The 26,333-nt window shown below is 40.1% G+C and overlaps 1 protein-coding gene across 2 annotated transcripts in view; it reads right to left on the bottom strand.

Annotated features, from left to right (window-relative positions):
- FAM168B (family with sequence similarity 168 member B) overlaps nucleotides 1-26,268 on the bottom strand; it is a 37,467-nt gene extending 11,199 nt beyond the window's left edge. Inside the window, exons 1-4 of one of the 2 annotated variants that reach the window (XM_029934807.1) lie at nucleotides 26,115-26,268; nucleotides 25,618-25,727; nucleotides 20,035-20,115; nucleotides 11,465-11,548 (exon numbers count right to left, since the gene is read on the bottom strand). In XM_029934807.1, coding sequence (XP_029790667.1) covers nucleotides 11,465-11,548; nucleotides 20,035-20,104 — 154 coding nt within the window. In that variant the 5' untranslated portion in view covers nucleotides 20,105-20,115; nucleotides 25,618-25,727; nucleotides 26,115-26,268. The remainder of the gene's footprint in view (nucleotides 1-11,464; nucleotides 11,549-20,034; nucleotides 20,116-25,617; nucleotides 25,728-26,114) is intronic. The other variant, XM_029934806.1, reaches the window with a different exon arrangement.
- Nucleotides 26,269-26,333: the final 65 nt, after the last annotated feature.

The following is a 26,333-nucleotide window of genomic DNA, read 5'->3' as shown; positions in this document are numbered from 1 at the left end:
GCCACCAGGAATGCCCCTTCCCCCACACCCAGACACTGTCAGCACATGTTCCAGGAGCTGACAGACGGCTACAATCTGGAAGAGTGGCTAGAGATTATCTGGTAAGCAGGAAGATGCCTGAATCCCCATCCTAGCACCAAAGAGTGGCTTATTCTCTGGGCAGGTAGGAGAGGGTCATTATTCATAATGACCCAATGTCCACTGGCAAACCTGTACATCTAGACAATAAAATGCTAGTCAGCAACCAAAAAGATACAACTGCTCAAATCTACAACATGGGATACCTCTCAAAAAAGAACATACAAAAGAAGGCAGACATAAGAATGCATGCTGAGGGGCACCTGGGTGGCTCAGTCGGTTAAGCTTCCGGCTTCGGCTCAGGTCATGATCTCATGGTTCGTGGGTTCAAGCCTTGCGGGGGGCTCTGTGCTGACAGCTAGCTCAGAGCCTGGCGTCTGCTTCAGATTCTGTACCTCCCTCTCTCTCTGACCCTCCTCTACTTGTGCGCTTGCTCTCTCCGTCTCTCAAAAATAAATTAAAAACATTTAAAAAATAAAAAATAAATAAGAAAAAGAATGCATGCTGAGTTCACTGATAGGAAACTCTAGGAAAGACCTTAGTGGTGCTCAGGAACCACAGGCATGAGGGAACCTTTCAGGGGAACAAAGTCACTTGACTGTGATGGTGTTATACATCTGTACACATCTGTCTAAACATACCACACTGTATGGTTAAAATAACTTTTAGTATGTGTAAATTATACCTCAATAAAACTGCTTTCTAAAAGTGTCTGAGAATTCATAGCAGCACTGTCAACAATAGCCAAAACTTGGGAAGAGCCTAAATGTCCATCACCCGATGAGTGGATCAAGAAGATGTGGTGTGTGTGTATATATATATACACACATACATACACATACATACAATGGAGTACTACATGGCAATGACAAAGAATGATATCTGGCCATTTGTAGGCAAGTGGGTGGGTGAGGGTGTCATACTAAGCGAAATAAGTCAGGCAGAGAAGGACAGATATCATATGTTTGCACTCATAGGTCTAACAGGAGACCAGAAGAAACCTAATGGAGGACCAGGGGGAGGGGAAAAGGGAAAGAGAGTTGGAGAGAGAGAGGGACGCAAAACTTGACAGACTTGACAGACTACTGAATACTGAAAATACTGAGGGCTGAAGGAGGAGAGGTGGTGGTGATGGAGGAGGGCACTTGTGGGGAAGAGCACTGGGTGTTGTATGGAAACTAATTTGACAATAAACTACTTAAAAATAAAAAAATAAAAGTGAGATACCATTTCTCATTCTTTACATGGCTCACATGTACTTCATGGGAGTGTCAGAGTGTACAACTTCTCATAAAGCTACAGAAATACCTTCCATAGGACCCAGCAAGTCACTCTTAGATACTTGCCCCCCAGAAGAATGAAAACATACATCCACAACAGGACTGATAAAAAAAGTGTTCACCAAACTCAGTCATAAGAGACAAAAATTGGGAAATAATCAAAATGTTCATCAAAAGGAGAATAAATTATGCTATATCCAAATAAACACTAATATCAAAAAGAAAAAACATGAAGATAAACACACACAAGAGCACACATTGTACAATCTCATTTTCAATACCTAGCATATAAATGTGGAGGCAAAAACAGGAGGGGTGGTTTGGAGATCAAAGATCATCTGGGATGATCATCAAAGTGCTTGGCATTTTGTTTCAGGTACGTACAATTGTGAAAATCTGTTGAAATGAACAGTTAATATGTGGGTGTTTGTGCATAAATTATACCTCAAGTTTAAAAAACAAGCTGAATATTAAGAAATTAAAGTTGAGGGGCATTTGAGTGGCTCAGCCTGTTGAGCGTCCGACTTCAGCTCAGATCATGATCTTGTGGTTTGTGAGTTGGAGCCCTGCATCAGGCTCCATGCTGACAGCTCAGAGCCTGGAGTCTGCTTCAGATTCTGTGTCTCCTCCTCTCTCTGCCCTTCCCATGATCATGCTCTCTCTCTCTCTCAATGATAAACAAACATGGAGGAAGAAAGGAAGGAAGGAAGGAAGGAAGGAAGGAAGGAAGGAAGGAAGGAATTAAAGTTGAAAAATCTAGGGGCACTTGGGTGGCTCAGTTGGTTAAGTGTGCAACTCTTGATTTCAGCTCAGGTCATGATCTCACAGTTTGTGAGTTCAAGCCCCACATTGGGCTCTGTGCTGAAAGCATGGAGCCAGCTTGGAATTCTCTACCTACTTCTCTCTGCTCCTCTCCTGCTCACAAGCACATGCTCTCTCTCCCTCAAAAAATAAACTTTAAAAAAAAAAAGTTGAAAAATTTTAATTACATTATAGGACTGTGGTTAGAAGTATACATATATTTTGTTTTTAATTTAAGAGAGGGGAGCCTGGGTGGCTCGGTCAGTTAAAGGTCTGACTCTTGATTTTGGCTCAGGTTGTGATCTCACTGTTTGTTAGATAAAGCCCCACATTAGACTTTGCACTGACAGTGCAGAGCCTGCTTGGGATACTCTCTCCCTCTCTCTCTCTAAATAAACAGGCTTAAAAAAAATTGAAGAGAAAGAGAATGAAGGACTTCCAGGAAACACACCACCTTTAAATGATGCTTTCCTTAAACCACATAAAGAGGTCCTAGAGGTCCTTCTTGTAATTGTCATGAACTTTGAGTGACTAGGTTCACTCCACAGAATGCCCTTCATGGTGTTCATTATGAAGATGCTACTGTCCAAAAGGTCACCCAGTCCCAGGTAGCAGAACAGGTACAAATCCAGACCTGACTGGGAGTCCTGACTCCTCTGTCCAAACCAGGCAACTCCCAAGTTCAGCTACTTTCTGTTTTCACTCTGAAGAGTGAAAAGATCCTCCCAGGTCCCAGGTTTCCCTACATTATTCTGAAATTCGTTTTAACTACCCTATTAACTGTAAGTGAAAACAACAAACAGGCACTCTCCACAAGAGAGTGCTTCCATCAATGTTATTGGTCATAAGCATGCCCACCACGTACCAACATCTCATTGATCCTAATGTGATAAACTGATCCAGAAAAAGAAGCTGTTTGAGGAAGTGAAAACACACAAGCAACGAATTCGTAACTTAAATGAAAAACTGGAGAAAAGAGAGCCTCTAAAAAGCCTATCACTATTCCTAATAAGAAAGTCCAAGACCACTCTGTCACTGTTCAAACTATACAAAGAGCCTGGAGTTTGGACTCCGTCACGATGGAGCCGCCAACGTGAGCAGGCTTCCAGGAACACAGGATAAGCCCAAACAAGGAAAACCTAGCCATACAGCCCTCTACAGAGAGGTCTCTGATTCAGAATCACTCTTGGTCAACCACACCAAGGTGAAGGTGAAGTCCTTCACTCACAGCCAATAATGGTCAACCTACAATGTCTTTCCTTTCTTCTTCTAATGTAGGCCAGAGGCCCACTGTTGCAGAAATCCCTCAGTTGGCACCAGGTCTCTTAAGGTTTCTTTTGCAACACCTGCCTCATATGCATGCTTTGTTGAAGGTGATGACTCCAAGAAGCTACTAGGTGTATGCACCTGTCAGAATACAATTGAATGGTACACTTAAAATTTGTGCATATGTAAATTTCACCTGAAAATAAAACCAAATTAAAACTGCAAACAAATATATATATATTTTTTTTTTTTGAGAGAAAGAGAGAGCACAAATGGGAGACTGGCAGAGACAGAGAGGAAGAATCCCAACCAGGATCTGTGATATCAGTGCAGAGCCCAACACAGGGCTCAAATTCACCAAGTGTAAGATCGTTACCTCAGCCAAAATCAAGTCAGATGCTTAATTGACTGAGTCACCCAGGTGCCCCAGAGCTGCAAACAAATATTAATGACATGCCCAGTGAAATAAATGGGGTCAAGTGTATTTGATGTCCAAAATTTACTTTGAAACACATTAAAAAATAAGATGGACTGAAGGATAGACAGAGAGATACATATGATTCAAGCAAGTTAATTTTAAAAACTGATTTTAGGGGCACCTGACTGGCTCAGTCTGTGGAGCATGTGACACTTGATCTCAAGGTCTCGAGTTCAAACCCTACGTGAGGTGTAGCGATTACTTAAATAAAACTTAAAAAGAAATAAAAATTAATTTTAGAAGGTTTAATCGTAGAATCTTGGCAGTTCACATGAAGAAGTTCACTGTATATTGGAAATTTTTCAGCCTCTCTGTATACTGGAAATTTTTCACAATAAAATGTTGGAAAAATAGTCACTCACTATTTCTACCAATGACAGCAATGGGTTTTAATGTATGTTATCTTTTAGCATACTCTTCTATCTATAAGCTATATCCTAACACTAACCAGAAAATTTTGATTTTTTGTACAGGCACCTTCTAACCAACACTTAAGGCAAAGCAGTTTCAAGGAAAACAAACCGGTCTCCCAATCAAGTTAAAAACTGAGTGTGTGCTAGGCAAAGTACCTTCTTTTTGTTGCTGTTGTTTTGTATAGCACTAGATCTCACAGGAGAGCCTCAAAAGGAAATAGGAAACTTAAAATACACACACACCTCTATCGCACAGTATCCAAAATTGACATGGCCTTCTAAAGTAACTGTTACACTTGTCTACCATTCAAAATACAAAAATAAATACATTCACTGCCCAGTCTTCTCCTTTTACTATCATCAAACAACAGTCGCCCTGGCTGACTGACTGCCTCTAAGGGAAAAGCTCATTAATAGCGCCACTGTTCTCAGACTGCTGTGAGGTGCCAAATACTTTTTATATTAGAAAAGATCATTTCTTTCAAAAGTACTATATACCACACACATTTTATGTAAGTTTCTGAGCATAAAAGACATTTATTTAGAAAATTCAGAACAGGGGGGGGTGCCTGGGTGGCTCAGTCGGTTAAGCCTCTGACTTTGGCTCAGGTCAGATCTCACGTTCGTGGGTTCGAGCCCCGCGTCAGGCTCTGTGCTGACAGCTAGCTCAGAGCCTGGAGCCTGCTTCTGGACTCTCCCCCTCTCATGCTCTGACTCTTTCTGTATCAAAAATAAATAAAACATTAAAAAAATTAAAAAAAAAAAAGAAAATTCAGAACAGGGGTGGGGTGCCTGGCTGGCTCAGTCAGAAGAGCATGTGACATTTGATATCAGGGTTAAGTTCAAGTCCCATGTTTTGTGTAGAGACTACTTAAATAAACAAAAACTTAGAAAAAATATTTTTTAAAATATTTAAAAAGGAAAAAGAAAACTCAGATCATAAAATGTATGTGAGGAGGAAAGACCTGCACCAACACACATGTACACCATGAAATTTCAAAACACTGGAGACAAAAAAAAAAAATTACAGAGTACCAAAGAGAAACACAGGTTATTGTCAATCAAACATCAGCAAGGTATCAAAATTCTCAGCAGCAACAATAAACACTAGAAAACAATTAAGCAATATCCTCAAAATTCTGGGAGGAAATCATTGTGAGCCCAGAATTCTATAAACCAACTACTGAAAGTGTGAATGCAGAACAAAATGTCCTCAGACATGAAAAATCTTAAAATTGTGACTCCCCCATACTCTGTTGGGAAACTACTGAAGGGGATCCTCCGTTAAAACTGGAGTGAACTGAGAGAGACAAGGACTCAAGCAGAAGGAAAGAGCACAAGAAATCCAAGATGGTGGAGATTAATGACTTTCAGGATAAGGCCTAAACTAGGATACTAGGTCCAGGGAGGTCAAAGCAGTTGCAGAAGAAAATGGCCACTCACCAGAGGATGCTCATGTGGTCACACTAACAGGGATGCGAAGGAGAATGAGGTCATTTGTAAACTATGTGCAAGTTAAACCTTTAATTTAAACGAGAAACAGATCCCATGACTCCACAACCTGGTAATACTATAAGGTTTCTCTCTCCTGTGTGGCTGCCATAAGTTAAGTTTATAACCTGGGATCTTACTTCCCGGACATAATTCCAGTCTTTCCCAATTTATCTTCCATCCATCCAGCCCTAAAGGGCAAGCAACCAAGGAAATGACTCCATCACTCCTAACAACACTTTTTTTCCCTTTAAAATGTGTGCTGGCAGGGTGCCTGGGTGGCTGGCTCAGTCAGTTAAGCATCTAACTCTCGATTTCTGCTCAGGTCATGATCTTGAGGTTCGTGACACAGGGTTCCAGCCCCGTGTCACAGGGTTCCAGCCCTGTGTCAGGTTCTGTCCTGGCAGTGCAGAGCTTGCTTGGGATTCTGTCTGTCTCTCTCTCTCTGCTCCTTCCCGTCTCGTGTGCACATGTCTCGCTCTCGCTCTCTCTCTGTTTCGAAATTAAACAAACATTTTTTTTACAAAGTAAAAACATCTGTCCTGGTGGGTAGAGATGGGTTAAATGCATGATGGGTAATAAAGAGGACACTTGTTGAGCACTGAGTACTGTATAATAAGTGATGAATCTCTAAATTCTACACCTGAAACTAATATTACACTGTATATTATCTTACTGGAATTAAAATAAGAACTTAGAAAAAAAATACCCAAAATTTGGTAATGTAGTGTTAAAATCACCTCTTAAATAGAGCTTACTACAAAGAACTGAATGTTTCCTTGATGACTTTGTATGATAATTGTAAATATTAATTTCAGATACTCATGACTATAAACAAGAGTAGAAGAGAAGTTTGAATGTGCATCCTCAGGGCCATGGGAGCCTGACTGTGCATGTTGCTTGCCAGAATCGTCAAACAAAACAGCTGAGAAACATGTTAATTCATTATACAAATGCCAATAATGAGTAAGAATGAAATCTTGTCATTTGCAACAATGTGGATGGAACTGGAGGGTATCATGCTGTGAAATAAGTCAATCAGAGAAAACCACATATCATGTTTTCACTCATGTGGAATTTGAGAAACGTAACAGAATACCATGAGGAGAAGGGAAGGGAGAAAATATAGTTTCAAATAGAGAGGCAGGAAGGCAAACCATAAAAGTCTCTTAAATACAGAGAACAAACTGAGGGAAGAATGAAGAATAAGCAGCATTAGGACTGCCCAAGCTCTCAAAGCCGAACTGCAAAAGCGCAATGCCTGTGCTACACGTCCCTTGTTGTCTTTGAATCTGCTGCGGAGAGAACCAGAGAAGGCAGGCTGAGAAAGCAACAGGAATGGAGACAAACTTCTTTTTGACTTTTTTATAATGACAACCCTGGCTTGCTCATTGGTTGAGATGAAAGGCCCACTGAAAAGAAAAGCTTTAAAATTCACAGTATGGGGGCCTGGGTGGCTCAGTTGGTTGAGCATCCGACTTCGGCTCAGGCCATGATCTCACAGTTTGTGAGTTCAAGCCCTGCGTCGGGCTCTATGCGGACAGCTCAGAGCCTGGAGCCTCCTTCAGATTCTGTGTCTCCCCCTCTCTCTGCCCCTCCCATGCTCATGCTCCGTCTCTCTCTCTCTCTCTCTCTCTCTCTCTCTCAATAACAAATAAAAATGTTAAAAAATTTTTAAATTCACAATATGAAAACATTGAGCAGATCCTAGAAAAAGACAGGAGCACAGCCATGGTCCAGATCAGGTAAGGTGCCTGAAAGCACTAGGGGACACCAGAAGGACCTTTAAAGTGCATTTTATTTCTCATTTGCAAATTTCATATACATCGTTATCCCTAGTTTCTTCCCAGCTTATTTTTTTTCAGTTTATTTTGTCATTCACAAATTTCATATACATCTTTATTCCCAGCTTTTCTAAAAATCAGAGGGTCTGACAATACCGTTTCAGCAGTCTAGCAGCTGACAACTCTCTGGCATCTAGCAGCACATGCCCCTTTGAATGAGGAAGTCACCATTCCCCACAGTCCCATTGTTCCCACCTGCCTGCCCCAGCTTCTTGGTTTACAATAGCAACCTGAGAGCAGTCCTGGCCAAGTAGCAAGAAAGGACCCATCTCTGGAAGAGAAGGGAGATACATGGGAGAAGACCGAAGACACCCAGAAGGACCCCAAAGGAGCAAGCTAACCAGACCTACAAACACCAAGCTTCCTCTCGGGGAGCTACACATGCTGGGCAAGGAGAAGAGCTTTGCCAGCCTCAAACAAATCTGAAGCTTTTTGGTAAAAGAATAAAAGAGTCAGAAATTTGTTGTATGGTTTTACATTAACTTGTACTCCAAGAAGAAAATAAGTAGAAGTGAGCTGCTCTGAAAAATTCTAGAATGTGATGTGTTAAGGTGGTCTGCAGCATGATCATACATAGTATAACTAACAACTGATTCCTTTTTCTTTATTTTTAAAGATTTTATTTTTAAGTAATCTCTATATCCAATGCAGGGCTCGAACTAGCATGCTCCAACTGAGCCAGCCATGCGCCCCACAAACAACTAATTCTTATGCCAAGAATGAACTTTAATCCATTTTGACCATCATTTACAAAAACTAAACCCAAAATGGGCCACAGACTTAAATGTAAAACCTAAAACTACGAAACTTCTACAAGAAAATAGAACATCTTTTGTAATCTGGGTTAGGCAAACATTTCTTAGAAATGATACCAAATATACAATTCATAAATGAACAAATATGATAATCTGCAAGTCATTTAAATTTAAAAACTCTTACTCTTGGGGTGCCCAACTGGCTCAGCTGTGGAGAATGTGACTCTTGATCTCAAGGTTCTGAGTTCAAGTCCCACATTTGGTGTGAAGACTATTTAAAATAAAAATAAAATCTTTTAAAAAAAACACATAAATTAAGAAATAAAAACTCTTACTTTTTTTAAAGATACTGTTAAGAAAATGAAAAAAGCTACAGACCAGAAGAAAATATTTGCAAATCATGTATCTGAAGAACAACTCTCAAACTCAACAATAAGAAAACTCAAAAGTGACACACAGTGTAAGAGATACACAAACACTCCACCAAAGACATTACAAATGGCAAATAAGCACATGCTCAATGTTATTAGTCATTAGGTAAGTTTGAATTAAAACTGGAATGATATATTACCACACCCCCACTGGGATGGCTAAAATGAAAAAACTACTATACCAAGTGCTGGGAAAGATGTAAAGGAACTGGAACTCACACACACTGCTGATGGGGAACATAAAATGGTGCAACCATTTTGGAAGACCAGCAATTTTTCACAAAGTTAAATATATACCTGCTTCAAGAACCAGCCACTTCCCTCCTTTGTATTTACTTAAGAGAAATGAAACCATATATCCACACAGACTTGTACACAGATCTTCACAGCAGTTTCATCTGTAACAGCCTCAAACTGCAAATAATCCATATGTTCACCAACTGGGAAATGGGTAAGCAAACTGTGTTATTTTCTACAAGGGAACCTCACAATACAAAGGAATGAATTACTGATAAAGACTACAACATGGGGGCGCCTAGTGGCTCATTCAGTTGAATGTCCGACTTTGGCTCAGGTCATGATCTCATCATGGTTCATGGGCTCAAGACCCACATGGACCTCTGTGCTGACAGCTCAAAGCCTGAAGCCTGCTTTGGATTCTGTGTCTCCCTCTCTTTCTGCCCCTCCCTTGCTCAAGCTCTGTCTCTCAAAAATAAAATACACATTAAAAATTTTTTTAAGATTACAACATGGATGTTAATTACAGTGACTGAAAGAAAATAGTACCCTCCCCAAGTACATTCCATGATTCATTTATACAAAAATTTAAAAATACAATCTATCGTTAGAGAAAATATAGATCAGTGATTTTCTCAATCCTGGTGGAGATTTACAAAGGGGCAGGAGAAAACTTTTAGAGATGAGGGCTGTGGTCACAACTCTAGGGATTATATGCAATATATCAAAAGTCATCAAATCACACACTTTAAATATAAATTTAAATACAATTTGCTGTATGCCATCTGTACCTCAAGACACTTATTTTCAAAATGTTACACAAGGTGAGAAGTTTTACAAAAATGGTGTCATTTAGCTGTTAGTGAGTAATAATATAATACTGCTGATCCCAGGAAAGGGATTTCTATTACAGACCCCAAAATATAGGCAACAAGTAGCAGGTACTCACTGCCAGGTAGGAGAGAGTTAATTAAAAGCTCCCAAAAGCACAAAACAAAAACTATTCTGGAAAAAACAGGTTGATGTGGCAAAGAACTAGAGATTTAAAGCAGAGAGTCTCACCTTCAGTCACAGGAAACCTTCATCTGGGACCATGACTCTGGTGTAAACAGGCAGGGAGCATGCCTGGGAACCAGAGAGAAAGCCTGGGAGCAGGAAGGCCAACCTAAGAAGGTCACAGCCTGTGAGCTACAAGCTGAGCAAATTGCAGTCGGAGTAGGAATAGAAAAGGAGAAAGGGTGGGCACCTGGGTGGATCAGCTGGTTGGGCATCTGAATCTTGGTTTCAGCTCAGATCATGATCTCACGGTTTGTGGGTTTGGGCCCCATGACAGGCTCTGAGCGGGCAACTCAGACCCTGGTTGGGATTCTCTCTCTCCCTCTCTCTGTCCCTCCCCTGCTCATGCTCTCTCTTTGTCTCTCTCTCTCTCTCAAAATAAATAAATAAATAAAACTTTTTTTTTTTAAAGAAAAGGAGAAAATAATAGAAGGGTAACAAAAGGAAGAATTTTATGATTAGCAGAATAAGGAGAATTCAAGGAAAGGACAATACTGCTATCTGCTTTTCTATCAAACTGTGTGCAGCTAGGAGTTCTGAGATAAAAAAAGAGGAGCACCCCAGCAGATTGATAAGGCCAAACTGCAGGTCAGTGTGGACTCCTGCTGCAGCAGAATCACAAAGTCCATCTGGGCAAATAGAGCCTGGAACGAGCCCACAGCAGAACACAAGCTCACAGAGGAAGTCCCACTCTCTTTACAAGGTTAAGACCCAAACCACGTTAACTTTCAATTCTATCACTGATGTCTCAAATCTAAAAATATTCTCATGCAGAGGAAATAAGACTTTTAAAACTATAAAAGGTAGAGTACAGGGAATATAATCCGTGGCTATAGCAGGGTTGTCTGATGACAGATGGTAACTGCACACTGAGCACAGAGTAACTTACAGATTTGTGTTCATTATGCTGTACACCTGAAACTAATGGAACACTGGAAAATAAAACTATAACCAAAGTGCTAAAATACAGGAAAGCCAGTTATCTCTGAATATGTTAGCAACATGAAATTCCACCTATTAACTAAGCAAAATAATCTTTAATTTCTAGTAATCAATACTATTTCAAAAATACAAGCCCTGGCACTAGTTACCTATAATCATACAGCCTGTGATTAGAATGAAGTTGTGGACAAATATCAGTAATGCAGTGTCTAGAGCTTTATATGCAATAAGAATAAAGCTTTTATGCACCCAGCAAGGCTAATCTTATGAACCAAGAAATCGACTCAACCCCAAATCCTAATTCCATACCCGCTCGTCTCAAAACCCACCCACTTTACCTTCTCCTCAGCCACGCAAAGCATTTCTGCACCAAGCACATACTGGCTGCATACCTGTTTGGAAGGTAGGATTTGCTCCAGGGTACATGTTGGGAGAATAGGCAGGAGCTGCGGCTGCATAGCTCATGGGGAAGCCAGCTGGAGAAAAACAGAACTTGATGTTACCACTTGAATAGTAACACAATTTTACAACCATGGCTCCCACAGACCCAGGTGTTTTTTTTACCTTCTCCAGATACTGACTTAAGGACCCCAACAGCAGTATGTATGCTAAGCAGTTCGTCAGAATTAGAATGGGTCACAATCATAACCAAGTCTTTTAAACTTAGCAGTTTTATTCTAGATTTTCATCATATAATTTACTACTTAGCAAGAGTAATGAGAATGCTAAGAGATCATGTGATGAAGGGGCTGTAATTGGCACCACTGACAGGCGGAAATGGGAAAAATCTCTCACAACCCACTTGCAAGCAACCTAATTACAAGTAATTACAAATGAGGAATCCTTAATAACACTAAACCGCAACCACTACTAATTCATGTAAATACAACAAAAACATCGTATCAAACAGAAAGTGTTACAGTCAAAATCCTGGTCACCAGGCGTCCACCAGCAGTGAGGCCTGTTTCTTGCTCCTGGCCTCCTCACAGTGTAGGGAACCCTGCAAGTCCCATGCCCAGGCCTACCCCTGACCCATCTGGTTCACACTTCAGAACACCCCATCATGTAACAGCTGGAGCATTAGAAAGCCTTCCTTATATTCAAGGGCACAGAGCCAATGAAGATGACCCAGATTCGCTGGTCTTTATTATTGTCTGTCACAAACTAGTTATGAAGAGCTGTTACCTCCTCTATTCCTCTTTCCCACCCCTGTAAATAAAGCTGAAATGGAACAGCAGACTTCAAAAGACAGTGTGTTGAGGAGACTCAGAGAAAGTGTCTTCTAGGGATATTTAAGGGATTGTGGTTATAAGAGTAACCAAAGTGAAAAACCACAAAGGTAGGAGGGTAACAAAGGAGAAAACAGAGTAGAATTCTGAGAATGCTCAAAGTAGAATCTTTGGAGGTCTGGAGGTCACGGGTAGAAGTGGACAGAGCATCTTACAGGCATCCCTACAATTTCCAGCACAGGCTGGCTGCCCTGGGTCTGCTGCGCCTCCTGCTCCAGGGCAGTCCTATAGGCTCCACAGGTCTCCTCGCAAAGCAGGGGCTTCAGACCCACAGCTCCCAAAGAATCCCCACTTGTGCGTGCCCATGTCTCACCTCACGTACAATCCTCTGCTTCAGAATCGCCTTTCTCTGACTCAAAATTGATCCTCCTCTACCTCAGCGGAAGCTATTTTGAGTTTCCTTCCTAGATTATCACTTTCCCATTTGCCCAATTACTTAGAAAACAGTGTGAGGAGATCAAATGCTTACCAGATTCACTCATTTTGGACATCCAGGGCAGATTCAATTTGAAACAGACCTAAAATGTCTATTTTAAAAAGACCAGGAAGGTAGGGAGGTCCTTTTTAATGTGTTCTATGAACCCTGTACAATTCTGTAGAGGCCTCAACTGTGAGCAGCAGGAAGTCAAGCAGGTTCTGGAGCCTGCCCTCAATTCACCCTGCTGCTCTAATTTATCTCAGTACTATGGAACTACATACAAATCTTTTCTAAAGGTTCATAGTTAAAAAGAAAATTTTAAATACTACTGACCTAGATCTTATCGTGTAGGCCTCTGCAACAACTCCCTCAAAATTCAAATGTCCTCATCTCTCCATAAATTCTACCAATAAATCCTCCAGGGGCATCATCTGCTCCTGTACATGTCTTGTGTCTAAGAGGTTCCTGGAACACTACTATTAGTAGTAACCTTCTAACAATGAATTATTGTGCTCTAAAACGAAAGAGAAAAACCATATAACAAGTATTTAAAACAGTGTAATTAAACACCAGCAATAAGACATCCTCTGTACATCACACTCGCACACCACTCACACCACCAAATCCCACTAACATACCACCACCCTGACCTGGGGCCTCAGCACAGCTGACCCCACTTACTCTAGTCCAAAGGTTTCCACTGTGGTCATACAAAACCCCCACACGGAAACCCTTGAAAAGACTCCCTTCCCAGCCCTTTGCAAACATTGCTTTAACTGGTCTTGGTTGTAGCATCTTCAGTTCCTTAATTCTAATCTGCAGGGCTCCAATAAATAAGGTTGAGAAGCACTGTGCGTTCCTATTCCCGTCAACATTCTTGGCCACAGCACTGTCTTCCTAAAAATGCCCCTCACAGCAAGTACTACAGACTGTTTCCTTCAACATCTAGTCTAGCTCCCTTTTGAGACAGAAACACTGGAAAGCTAGAGATGACACTACTCAGACTCTACTCTTGTAAGAGATTGGAAGTGATCCCAAATCCTAATCACTTTTATTCATGAAAATAAAAAGTTCAGAATACAAGATACCATAAGCTAAATTAAAAAAAAATACAAAGTGAAAATACTTGCAAATTATGTAGACAAAAATTAATATTCTTAATATATAAATAATTCTTAAAACTAAAAAAAAAAAAAACCCCAATAGGAGAAAAAAAAAATCAATAGATGGCATGGATAGAACTGCCAACCACTACTACACTGATCCCATTTCTAACATCAGACTGGCAAAAATCCAAAAGCTGAAAACACCCTTTGTTGGCAAAGCTGTGGGGAAACCACCATCTCACATGCTTCTGGTAAGAATACAAAACAATAAAAATACTATGGAAGGGAAATTATCAGTATTGTTTTTTAAATTTTTATTACATATTCGTTTACTTTCTCAACGAGCAATCCCATCTCAAGGAATCCACCCCGGAGATAATTTCCACAATCAACATAAGCTGCAATACTGCTGGAATACCAAAATACTTCAATCAGCATCTGTCCAAAGAACTGGTTGAATAAACTCTGAAAACCCCACAAGATAAAAGATCACACAGCAGCATTACGCAAAATATAATAAAAAACCAAAATGGAATGACTCCTATATCTTAAGTTGACAAAGCAAAGTGAACACCACCACCTGCATCTCTATTCCAGAAATGAACCCCCTGTTCAGCCAAGGGAAGTATGTGGGCTGACTCCCAGGGCCACTTCTGCCTAATGAGGGCCCCCTCTAACCACCAATCCTTCCCTCATGGCTGTCCCAAGAGCTGGCTAAGACTTCAGCAATTGTAGCACAGTCCTGAAGCTCTCTCTACTGGATTCTGCTTCCTCTTCATTAGACCTTTCACAAGTGTTATCCCTCCCCCCAAAATGCCCACTTCTAATTCCATCTGTGTCCATTACCTTTTGTGTAACAGAAAGAAAAATGAAAATATATGGACATGTTGGTGTGGGGGCATGCTATGAACTGAATGTTCGTGTCCCCTCCAAAATTTATATGCTGAAACCCTAATCTCCAAATGTGATGACATTTGAAGATACACAATTATGGTAATCATTTCTGTGTATACATATATTAAATCATCATATACACCTTTCAAAAAAACCATGTTGTAGAACCTAAATATATATAATTTTTACTTGTCAATCATATCTCAATAAAGCTGGGTTGGAAAAAAAAGCTCAATCAGCATGCTATCTTGCCTCACAAAGGAAGACATCAACTGGACCACCTACAATTCTTATTTAATTTACATCCAAGTTAGTTAGCACATAATACAATAACTACTTCAGGAGCAGAATCCAGTGATTCATCCCCTACATATAACACCAAGTGCTAATCTCAGCAAGTGTTCTCCCCAATGCCCCTTGCCCATTTAGCCCATCCTCCCACTCAAAACCTCTCCAGCAACCCCTTGTTCTCTTGTGGTTTGTCCCCCTCCCTATATTATTTTTGCTTCCCCTCTCTCATGTCCATCTGTTTCATATTTTAAATTACACATATGAGGGAAGTCTTTGTCTTTCCCTGATTGTTTAGTATAATACATTCTAGTTCCATCTAAGTTGCTGCAAATGGCAAGATTTCACTCTTTTTCATTGCTGAATAATATTCCATCATGTGTATTTTTACACACACACACACACACACATCTTCTTCATCTACTCATCAGTCGATGGACATTTGGGCTCTTTCCATACTGTGGCTACTGTCAATCATGCTGCTGTAAACAGTGGGGTGCATGTGCCCCTTTGAATCAGCACTCCCGTATCCTCTGTATAAATACCTAGTAGTACAACTGCTGGGTCATAAGGTAATTCTATTTTTAATTTTTTTAGGAATCTCCACACTGTTTTTCAGAGTGGCTGCACCAGTATGCAGTCCCACCATCAGTGTAAAAGGTTCCTCTTTCTCCACATCCTCACCAACATCTGCTGTTGCTTGAATTGTTAATTTTAGCCATTCTGAAAAGTGTGAGATGGTATCTTGTGGTTTTATTTGTATTTATTTCCCTGATGATGAGTGATATTGACCATTTTTTCATGTGTGTCAGCCATCTGGATGTTTTCTTTGGAAAAGTGTCTATTATGTCTTTTGCCCATTTCTTCACTGAATTATTTGTTTTTTGGGTATTGAATTGGTAAGTTCTTTAGAGATTTTGGATACTAACCCTTTATCTGATAGGTTATTGCAAATATCTTCTTATTCCATCAGTTGCCTTTTAGTTTTGCTGATTGTTTCCTCTGCCATGCAGAAACTTTTTATCTTGATGAGGTCTCAATAGTTCATGTTTGCTTTTGTTTCTCTTGCCTCCGGAAACATGTTGAATAGGAAACTGCTGCAGCTGAGGCCAATGAAGTTTTTGCCTGCTTTCTCTTCTAGGATTTTGATGACTTCCTGTCCTTAGATCTTTCATCTATTTTGAATTTGTTTTTGTATATGGTGTAAGAAAGTGGTCCAGATTCATTCTATTGCATGTCACTGTCCAGTTCTCCCAGCACCATTTGCTGAAGTGACTATCTTTATTCCATTGGATATTCTTTTCTGCTTTGCCAAAGATCAGCTGGGGTGCCTGGTGACTCAGTCAGTGAGCATTCAACTTCAGCTCAGGTCACAATATCAACAGTTCGTGGGTTCAAGCCCCATATTGGGCACCTGGATGCCTTAGTTAATTAAGTATGTGACTTTCGATCTGGTCATGATCTCACGGTCCATGAGTTCAAGCCCCACATCAGGCTCTGTGCTGACAGCCTGGAGCCTGCTTCAGATTCTGTGTCTCCCTCTCTCTGTGTCCCTCCCCTGCTTGTGTTCTGTGAATTAACAATTCAAATGGGTCCATTTCTGGGTTCTCTATTCTGTTCCACTGATCTATATGTCTGTTCTTGTGCCAGTACCATACTGTCTTGATGATGACAGCTTTGTAATACATCTTGAAGTCCAAAATTGTGATGCCTCCAACCTTGGTGTTCTTTCTCAGGATTGCTTTGGCTATTCAGGGTTTTTTCTGGTTCCATACAAATTTTAGGACTGTTTGTTCTAGCTCTGTGAAGAATGCTGGTGTTATTTTAATAGGGACTGCCCACCAACAATACACTCTACTACATTGAATGAAAAAACACTAGGCATACCTAGACAGGACCACATGGCTGAGAGAGAAACAAACAAAAAAAAAGGGACAAACTAACAACAGAAACAGACCCACAGGTGATTTACAGACTGCAGTCACCAAACAAGGTCTCTACGATAACTGTGATTAGTATACTGGAGAAAAGAGAAAATGGGAATACATGAAAAAATTTTAATTCAATAAATGTGTTTTATAGCAAACTGGAGAAGAAATAGCAGGCTTAGTGAAATAGAAGCAGATTAATACAATACATCCACATTAAAGCTCACAGAGGAAAAAAATGTAAAAGACAAAAAAGATGCATGAGATAAGAAATAAAGTAAAATGATTTAATACACTTATAAATGTAAGTCCCAAGAGAGAAGAGAGCAGGGGAAAAAAATACATGAAGAGTCACTGATATTTGGAAAAAAAAATAAACCTATTCAGTGTTACTGAAACACACACTCACTACTGTCTATTAACTGCTTTTGTTCTGGAAAGTCGGGGTTGGGTAGCATTAACAAAGACCCACAAAGCCTGAAATATATACTACACCTAGAACTTGATATATGTTCCAATCCCTGCTTTTGATCAACCAAAGAACAGGAACAGAACTTGGGTACCTTGCACAGAACTGGAATATGAAAGGCAATCAATGTTTTGTTAGAAAGACTGTTACAGGGTTTTGCCAATTTCTCTTGCTCCAGATCACCCAGGATTCTCCTCAGCTATCTGGCTTTCTATTTAAACTAGTTTCATGACTTACAGACAGTAGATCTTATTACTAAATTTCCCTTTATCAATTCTGGAAAATTCGGTCACTCCTTTTCTTCTAGTCTCTCTATTCAACCTTTACGAGCTCTTAATTCTCTCATTCTGACATCTTGATTTCTCAACTACTCTCCTCTAGCCCTCCCCCGCTTTCCTTATTTTCCTGGTTCCCCCATTTAGCAGTGTTTTACCTGTAATTTAACCTGAATTTTTTTCAAATGCCATTCCTTTTTAAGTTCCTTTGGTTCTTTATGTTCCCCCCTCAGTGTCTTGTTCCCCTCTTACATTCTGATTCTTTCTTTTAGACCTTCAATTATTCTAAACTTGTTTGTGTGATGTAGTTTCTACTTGATGTTCATTACCTGCAGTCTATCATGACTAGTGACTATTACTTGCACTATTAATAGGCAGAATTTTGTGGGAAACCCACACAACCTGGAATGGGAACATATGCCTCCAGAGCAGTTCTGCATTTGCTGCTGTCAGATGCTTGGGGGTAATGCAGGCTGCAGACCACTTTTTATGTTAGTTTCTCAATTATGGACCTCCTGGTAAGTTTGAGTAATACAAAGTAGAGCCTCCAACATCCCTGATTGGTTATAAAGTCTTTGGAAAGAGTTTCCCCTTCCTAGAGTCCAAGCAGAGATAAAATTCCCTGGTGGAAGCAGTGAAAGAATTGTTTTACTCTACCTCTTCCCAGGGAGTATGACTCTCTGGAGGAATAAGATTGATGAGGGTCCCACTCTCAACTCTCAGCCTCACAATGGCCTAAAGCCTCACTTCCTGTACCCAAGTGGATTGTTAAAACCAACAATTAGCTAGTGCCCCTAGGACAAGCTCATTATCGGTTCAATGGCCAAATGCACTGGTTTTGATGTCACTTTCATATTTAGCTACAGACATTTTGCTCACTACGCTGCCAAGTTCAGTTATACAGTTTTTAAATGATTTTATTCAATTTTTAAAAAATATTTTTGAGAGAAAGAGCATGCAAGCAGGGGAGAGACAGAGAGAGAGGGAAACAAGGATCTGAAACAGGCTCTCACTGACAGTAGAGCCCAAAGTGGGGCTCCCTAACCGTAAAGGCATAACCTAAACCCACTGAGCCACCCAGGCATCTCTAAATGTTTTATTAAATTTTCTAGAGTTTTTTTAGCAACAAGATTTTAAGGGTATCTGTTCCACTGTATTATCAAAACCTATACAAAAATTTTTAACATTATAAATAATTACTCCTTGGGGTGCATGGGTGGCTCAGTCGGTTAAGCATCCGGCTTCAGCTCAGGTCATGATCTCACAGTTCATGGGTTCAAGCCCTGCATCAGGCTCTGTGCTGACAGTTAACTTGGAGCCTGGAGCCTGTTACAGATTCTGTGTCTCCGTCTCTCTCTGACCCTCCCCTGTTCGTGCTGTCTCTGTCTCTCAAAAATAAATAAAAAACGGAAAAAAAAATTTTAAAAAAAGAAAGAAAGAATTACTCCTTGGCATGTCTGGGTGGCTCAGTGGGTTGGGCGACCGACTCTTGATTTTGGCTCAGGTTATGATCCCAGGGTCATGGGATCTAGCCCTGAGTTAGGCTAAAGGTAGAGCCTGCTTCAGATTCTCTCTCTCCGCCTCTGCTCTTCTCCCCTGCTCACACCTGCTGTCTAAAATTTAAAAAAAATTAAAAACAAAATTTAAAAATAAAAAAAATCAAATAATTACTCCATGTTAGATGTCACCAACTAGGCTGACCATTTGCTATGTTCAACCAACCAGCTTCTACTCCCCCAAATTTGCTTTACTGCCTCCCTCACAGCCCAAGTTTGACTAGCTGACTCCAATAAGGGAGTATTCTAATAAAGGGATATGCCTCAGACCTAAATTTATCAGTAGAATCCCCTCCCTGCCCCAGGGATGGAAGCTGAGTGCAATCAGAACATACCCCAGGACTGGTCTGAATAGAGAAGAGGAAGGCCCAGGGGGGTTTCCTACAGAGCAGATATAGAGAGGCTCATATTCAGTATACTACTGGGAGAGGCTGAACACTACAGAGAGACCACAATGAGGAGAAGGGTAACCCATGACCAATACTGAGCCAATCCTGAGGAAGTGAAGCTGAGTCCAGGAGGCAGAAACTAGATCCCAGCACCACCTGTTGGAGCCACCAGATCAAGCTTTGACCAAAGCCAGTCCTAGTTCTTAATTTTTCAGTTCCATGAGCCAAAACATTTTCTTCCTTCTGTAACTCACTTTGAGCTAAGTTTGTCAACTCAAGGCATTCTTAGTGACAAGGAAATTTATTGGGTGTTCAAAGTTCTGTAACAAAACAAAGGTTTACTTGCTTACCTGGATAGCCAATTCCTTTGGCATTTGCATAGGGAACCCCAGAAGAACCAGGGCTATAAACAGGATTCATGATTTCAAGAACTAAAAAGGAAAAAAAAGTGATTTAGCTAAGCACTTTTATTCTCCAATTTTTCTCCAACATCAGTCTTAAAAGAGCAGATAGCAAGAGTCCCTCCTCTAGTCTACTAAAAACAAGGCATTTCATACTGCTGCCAATCAACTTAGAAAAGGAAAGCCAGAAGTCCTGATGAGCACCCACCTAACACTGTAAACTTTCCTTCACAGCTTCTTCAGTCCATAGGAAGTTAAGGGAAAAAGTGCTCTATGGCCCTGTCCTTATAATTTAAATGTCCTTATAACAAAGACTAGTTAAGTAAAACAGATCTATTCAGAATATGAAATATTATACATATACTTTATTTAAAGTGTTTAAGAACATGACTGACATGTTCTATGGAAAAAAGAAAACGATGCTGCTTTATAGTATGAACTCAAATCTGCACCCACATGTAGTACAGGCATGTGTACTTCCAACACAAACAGATAAGATTTGGGAGAATATAAAAATATGAGCAGAGGTTGTCTCTAGTGGGGTGGGGTCAGTATTCTTTTGGCACTTTTCTCTGTTTCTTAAATAACTTTTGTTAAATATATATATTTTTCTTAAAAAGACAAATCAGCTACAGCTCAGCAACTCTATTAATCCATCCAATGTTTTTTCATAAACTTTTTCCCATAAAGCTCAACTTACACAGCTACAACCATTAATTTACCTTCCTCAATAGAAACATGATTCTCATCAGTATCTTCAGCAAGCTCCTCTGAATTCTACCACTCAATGTATTCTGAAAGTGAGTTCAATTAATACTATTCTGTATTCCTCAATCAGTAAGTCACTCACTGATCTACATGGTAGTAAAGATTAAGGAGATCTTAAATTTAAAAATAAAAACAGCACAGGGTGGGGAAATGGCAGGCAACAGGTATATACGAATTCTCTGTACTTTCTGCTCAATTTTGCTGTGAACCTAAAACTGCTCTTAAGAAGTTTACTTAAAAAGTAAATAGAATATACATATATTTACTTGTTTAATATCTGCCTCCCTCACTACATCCCCAATTAGAAAGTGGCCCCATACAAACAGGGAACAGGGACTTGGTCCTATTTACTGCAATACCTCCAGCACCAAAAACAGTGTGTAGCACAAAACAGGTGCAAGTACCTGCTGACTTTCTTAAAAAACACATACACTTTCAAACACGGTAGGTATCAAATTCCATTACAAAGACATATTGCAAAAATCCTCAAAGTCTCAGCTTACCTGACTCACATAGCATATTCATAATCAAGTAGCTCATTACACACACAAAAATAAAGTCCCTCCCATACTTGACCTTTGTAATAAGCTCTAGTCTAAATTAGGAATAAATAAGAAATATATCTGATTCGGATATTCACTATCTGAAAAATTCACTTTTTTTAAAACTTCTAAAACAAAACACAGTGCCAACTTTACCATGACATCCACAATTACAGCTAAGAGGTAAGTCTAGATCAGTACGGGCCAAGAGTACTCTCTGCAACTGTGAAGATGTTCTCTGTGCCTTCCAATATGGCAGCCACTGGCTAAAAGTAACTACTGAGCACTCAAAAATATGGTTTGGCTACTGCAGGTCTGATTTTTAAATTTTATCTGACTCAAATTTGTTTTTTTTTAAGTTTTTTATTTATGTAATCTCTATACCCAAGTGTGGCTTGAACTCAGGACCCTGAGCAAGAGTCGCACACTGCTCTGAGCCAGCCAGGCACCCTCAACTTAAATTTAAATAGTCATTTGAGGCCAGGGGCTATCACAGTGGACAGCAGCACATGTCTACAACATAGATGACAGAAAATAATAGGAAGGCATAGAAAGCAGGAGAACTAATTATTTAAGAATGAGCAAACTGGCAAAAAAAAATTAGCATCTGCCAATCCCTATCATCCTGCACTTTTAAATCCATTCTTAGTGGATGTACAACATAAGAATTGTGGAAGACCTCACAGATGCCATCTATCTCTGTAGTTGAACTATGATCTCTTGAGAAAGTGAATACTCTCCAAAACTATTTCTCTATTTTGTGCCAGGATCTAATTTCATTTTCTCAATTGAATTCAAGATAAGCCACTGGGTGTTATATGGAAACCAACTTGACAACTATTAAAAAAAAAAAAGAGAGAGAGAAGCAAAGCACTATGCAAAGGCCACAAAGAAAACCAAAAAAAGCAAGTCCCAGTTCCAGTTGTGAGTTTACAATTGAGGAAAGTGCTGTCCAATAGAACTTTCTGTAAAGAAAACATATGGCTACTCTGTCCATGTAAAAGTAGCCACTAATGGCTGGCTAGTGAACTCTTGAAATGTGGCTAACACACAAAAGAAACTGCATTTTAATTTCACCTAGGTGACAGCTATAGTACTGGACAACCAGGTCCTAAAAGACAAAAGAGATGAATAATGGTGATATATAGGAAATAGTAGTAACAGCCACATTAAGAGCCATATGTTCTGAGGGGTTGAGGGGAGAGAGCAAAAATTCAACAGGTGAGGGGGGAATGAATGATCAGAAAAACCTGATTACAGAGGTGGTACTTCCAACAAGTTCTGGACAAGTAGAATCTGGACAAGTAGAATCCCAAAAAGTCACAGAAGTGAGAAAATGGAAGATACACTTCAGGAATATTGTGCAATTGAGCTTGTAGGGAATCAGCAAATATGGTTATGGAAGTGGGGCTGAATAGGAGATGTCATGGAGTGGGCAAAGAAGCTCATAAATAGCATAGCAATTTAACACAAAAGTTACCATATGACCTGGTAATTCTACTCCTGGGTAAATACCCAAAAGAAATGAAAACATATACATCCACACAAAAATTTGTACACAAATGTTTATAACATTATTTATAACAGCCAAAAATTCTAAATTACTCAGGGAAGCACTGAATACCACAAGGCTCTCCTTCCATAAGGATCTCACGGTGTACATCAATAACACAATTATACTATACATTTGTCACCAAAAATGTACAGAATTGCATCAATACCATAAGTTCCAAACTAGTAGGAAGTTATAGTTCCTAAAAGCACTTTTAGTTCCCCAGAGGATAATAATGTTTCCTAGAGTGATTGAAGTCTTAATGAATTAAAAATTACAGGCTAAGAAAATATAACATATAACAAGATTGATGAAAGAAAATGTTGCACTTCCCTCTCTTATTCAATAAAAAGGCCTGAATAATATAAAGACAAACTGTGAACTAAGTCAAAAAGCTTCTTAGGTTACTTTTTCAAATAATGGGATTCCTCCAAAATGCTAAGCCTCAAGGACAAAGAAAATAATTTTCTCAGCTCTGCTGCCTTGCATTTCACCAATGGTTGGCACACAGGTAGCTTATATGTATCTTCTGAATGTTCCTGAATAGAAGAACCATCTAATAAAAAATGTAACTTTTCACAGCAATGAATATGATGAAATTGAAGGGTGCCTGGCTGACTGAATAAGTAGAGCATGTGACTCTTGATCTCTGGGTTGAGTTTAAGCCTCATAGTGGCGCAGAGCTTACTTAAAAAGAAAACGAAGCTGAGACATTTATTTAAAATACATCTCAGAATTTAGGGGCATTTGGGTGGCTCAGTCAGCTAAGCATGTGATTCTTGCTTTTGGTTCAGGTCATAATCTCAGTTTGTGAGACTGAGCCTGGCACCAGGCTCTGCACTAACAGCTCAGAGCCTGCTTGGGATTCTCTCTCTCTCCCACCCACCTCTCTGCCTCTCCCCTGCTTGCACATGCTCGCTCGCTCTCTCTCGCTCTCAAAATAAATAAAGTTAAAAAATACATAACTCAGAATTGTTGAAACACTTGTTTATTGACTAGTGGATTTGAAAGCTGAACCTACCGGCCAATCTTAACATCATCATTACAAGTCAAACTAACACCACATACATCCTCATGCAACAGAATCACTCTGCATTACCTAAGGGGTACTGCTACAAAACACACAGTCTGACTTCTAGTTTACAGACAGAGAAACTGGAGGAACAGAATGAACATCATGAAGCAATCAGACAAACCAAAAGGGGGCATTTTAAAAATCAAATGATCCAGTTTCTTCAGTAAGTCAATGGTCTGGAAAAAGGTAGAGTGGTGGGAAGGGCAGTTCTAGATTAAAACAGATTTAGACACACAAGCCGTTAGGTGGATTTTGTTTGGATTTTGACCTATATGGAAAACAACTCTCAAAAGATTTTAGTTATGAAAGTAACTGTCTCCTAGAATGCCCCAACTTTGGGGCATTTCTCTGTAATGTCTCTGGAAACTAGAAATTGGTTATATAGGATCTATAGATTCAGACTTATTTTTTTGTAGCAGTACTACTTGCGTGATGTGGAGTAATTCTATCACATGAGGATGCATGTGGTGTTAAATAGTTTGACTTGTGATGATGATGACTGGTTCAGCTTTCATATCCACTCATCAAATATAAAAAAATTAAAGTGTGCACACTCGTTCTTTCTCAAAATAAACTTTTTTTTAAAGAAGGAGAAAGTTCTCAACTCCCTCAAACTCTACCTTCACTCCTTCACTCCTGAGGTAGAAATCGGAAGAAATTCATGTATTTCTGCACAGGACTGGAGAGACTTCAAAGACATACATATGGAGTGGAACACAGATGTGAGAAAAATAACGGTGACTCTACTACACTAGTGTACTGTTGTTTTAAACGTGCTCTTAACTGATCTAGGAAAAGAAGCTGTTTATGTGAGAAATAAAATTGCCCTTTAAACTACAGAATATATAAAAAATTAAAATAATATTTTAAAATACACATAAATTCTTATTTTCCAACTCTAATCCTCTACCTTTACCAATTTTCACAATGTTTGAAAATTCAAGCAATTTTGGCATTACAATTCTTAAAGTGGAAATGAGCTGAAAGGCAGGTGTAGAGCAGAACAGTAACTAAAAATTCCTAACAAACTTATCAGGGCCTGATAAGAGGGCAGGAGCACCAACAGCAGCAGATGGTGCTTCCTCCTAAGTTGCCAGCACTTGCCTCACACACGCAATCCAATCTTTCCACTATTTCCAGGGGATGGAGCCAGGAGGAGGGGGATGCTACCTGCTCAACACTTTGAGCAATCACTGCACTAGGACACCCATCAGAAGGCACAGGCAGCTGGGGTCGGTTGTCTCCTACTCTTAACGCCTTTGGGGAGCTCTACCAAACTTTATCTTCCATTTAGTCACAAACACAACTAAACATAAGTAACATGCAAATAATCCCACCAAAGCAAGCCCACTTTATAAAGCTTAAGGGAAATCTTCAATGTGCACTACAGTAGCTTCAGCATTAGGAAAAAGAGCTTTAAATTGTCCAAATGGCTGTAGAAGCAAAAATAATTCACTACTTCTTTACTTACCAAAGTTGCAAAATGGATCTCTATTAAAGCAAAAACTTAACTTTTTTCACGTAATTATTTGAGAAAATAATCTCAAATTACACAAGGATAACTTGAAAATTTAAAGTGTGGGAATGAGACTAACCTTTTCACTTAAAAATTTTCTTGCATGCCAAAACACTCCCGAATACTTTTATGTATGACTTTAATAAAACATTAACTCATACGGCCCATTAAGACGCACACTTGAGTACGCTGTAAAAGAAAAATACCGTTTGTGGACATGCGGCAAAGATACATCTCTTTAAAGTTAACCCAAACTGAGCCACGAAACGTCCTTTCTGAAGAAATTTAAAAAGCCTTTCAAGCTGGAGAGCAAACACGAAGCGTCTGCCAGGCAAACAAATCATTTTTACTTTGTGGATAGACAAGATGACTAGTTTACATATTCGAAATGACTGCAACCACAACAATCCCAAATCTAAGTTATAGAAAACAACTCGCTGCTGCTTCCCCATTTTTCATCCGTGTTCCTGACCTGAACTAAGTCAGACCTCACAAAGGCCCAGAGAACATTCTTGTGCGCGGACTCCACCTCTCCAAGGCCACCTGGACAACAGTCCCCCGCCTCCCACACCGCACCTGCCCGCGCGCCGGTCCGCGCCCAGTTACGCCTCCCTCGGGCCCCCAGCGGCCCAGTCCGTCCCAAAGCACAGCCTGGGTTATCGCCGCGGGTGCCGCCAGGCCGCCCCCACGGCCCGGGCGTCAGGCGACCCCCAGCCGCTGGCCCGACCTTGGCGCCGCCCCAGGCCGGCCGCACAAAGCGCCGCACTTCCGGCCGGGCAGCGCCGCCACCAGGGC

Source organism: Suricata suricatta, chromosome 3 (assembly GCF_006229205.1).
Source record: "Suricata suricatta isolate VVHF042 chromosome 3, meerkat_22Aug2017_6uvM2_HiC, whole genome shotgun sequence".
NCBI classification, from domain to species: domain Eukaryota; kingdom Metazoa; phylum Chordata; class Mammalia; order Carnivora; family Herpestidae; genus Suricata; species Suricata suricatta.
The sequence above is the reverse complement of the archived record's forward strand: the minus strand, read 5'-3'. Positions and strand labels throughout refer to the sequence as shown.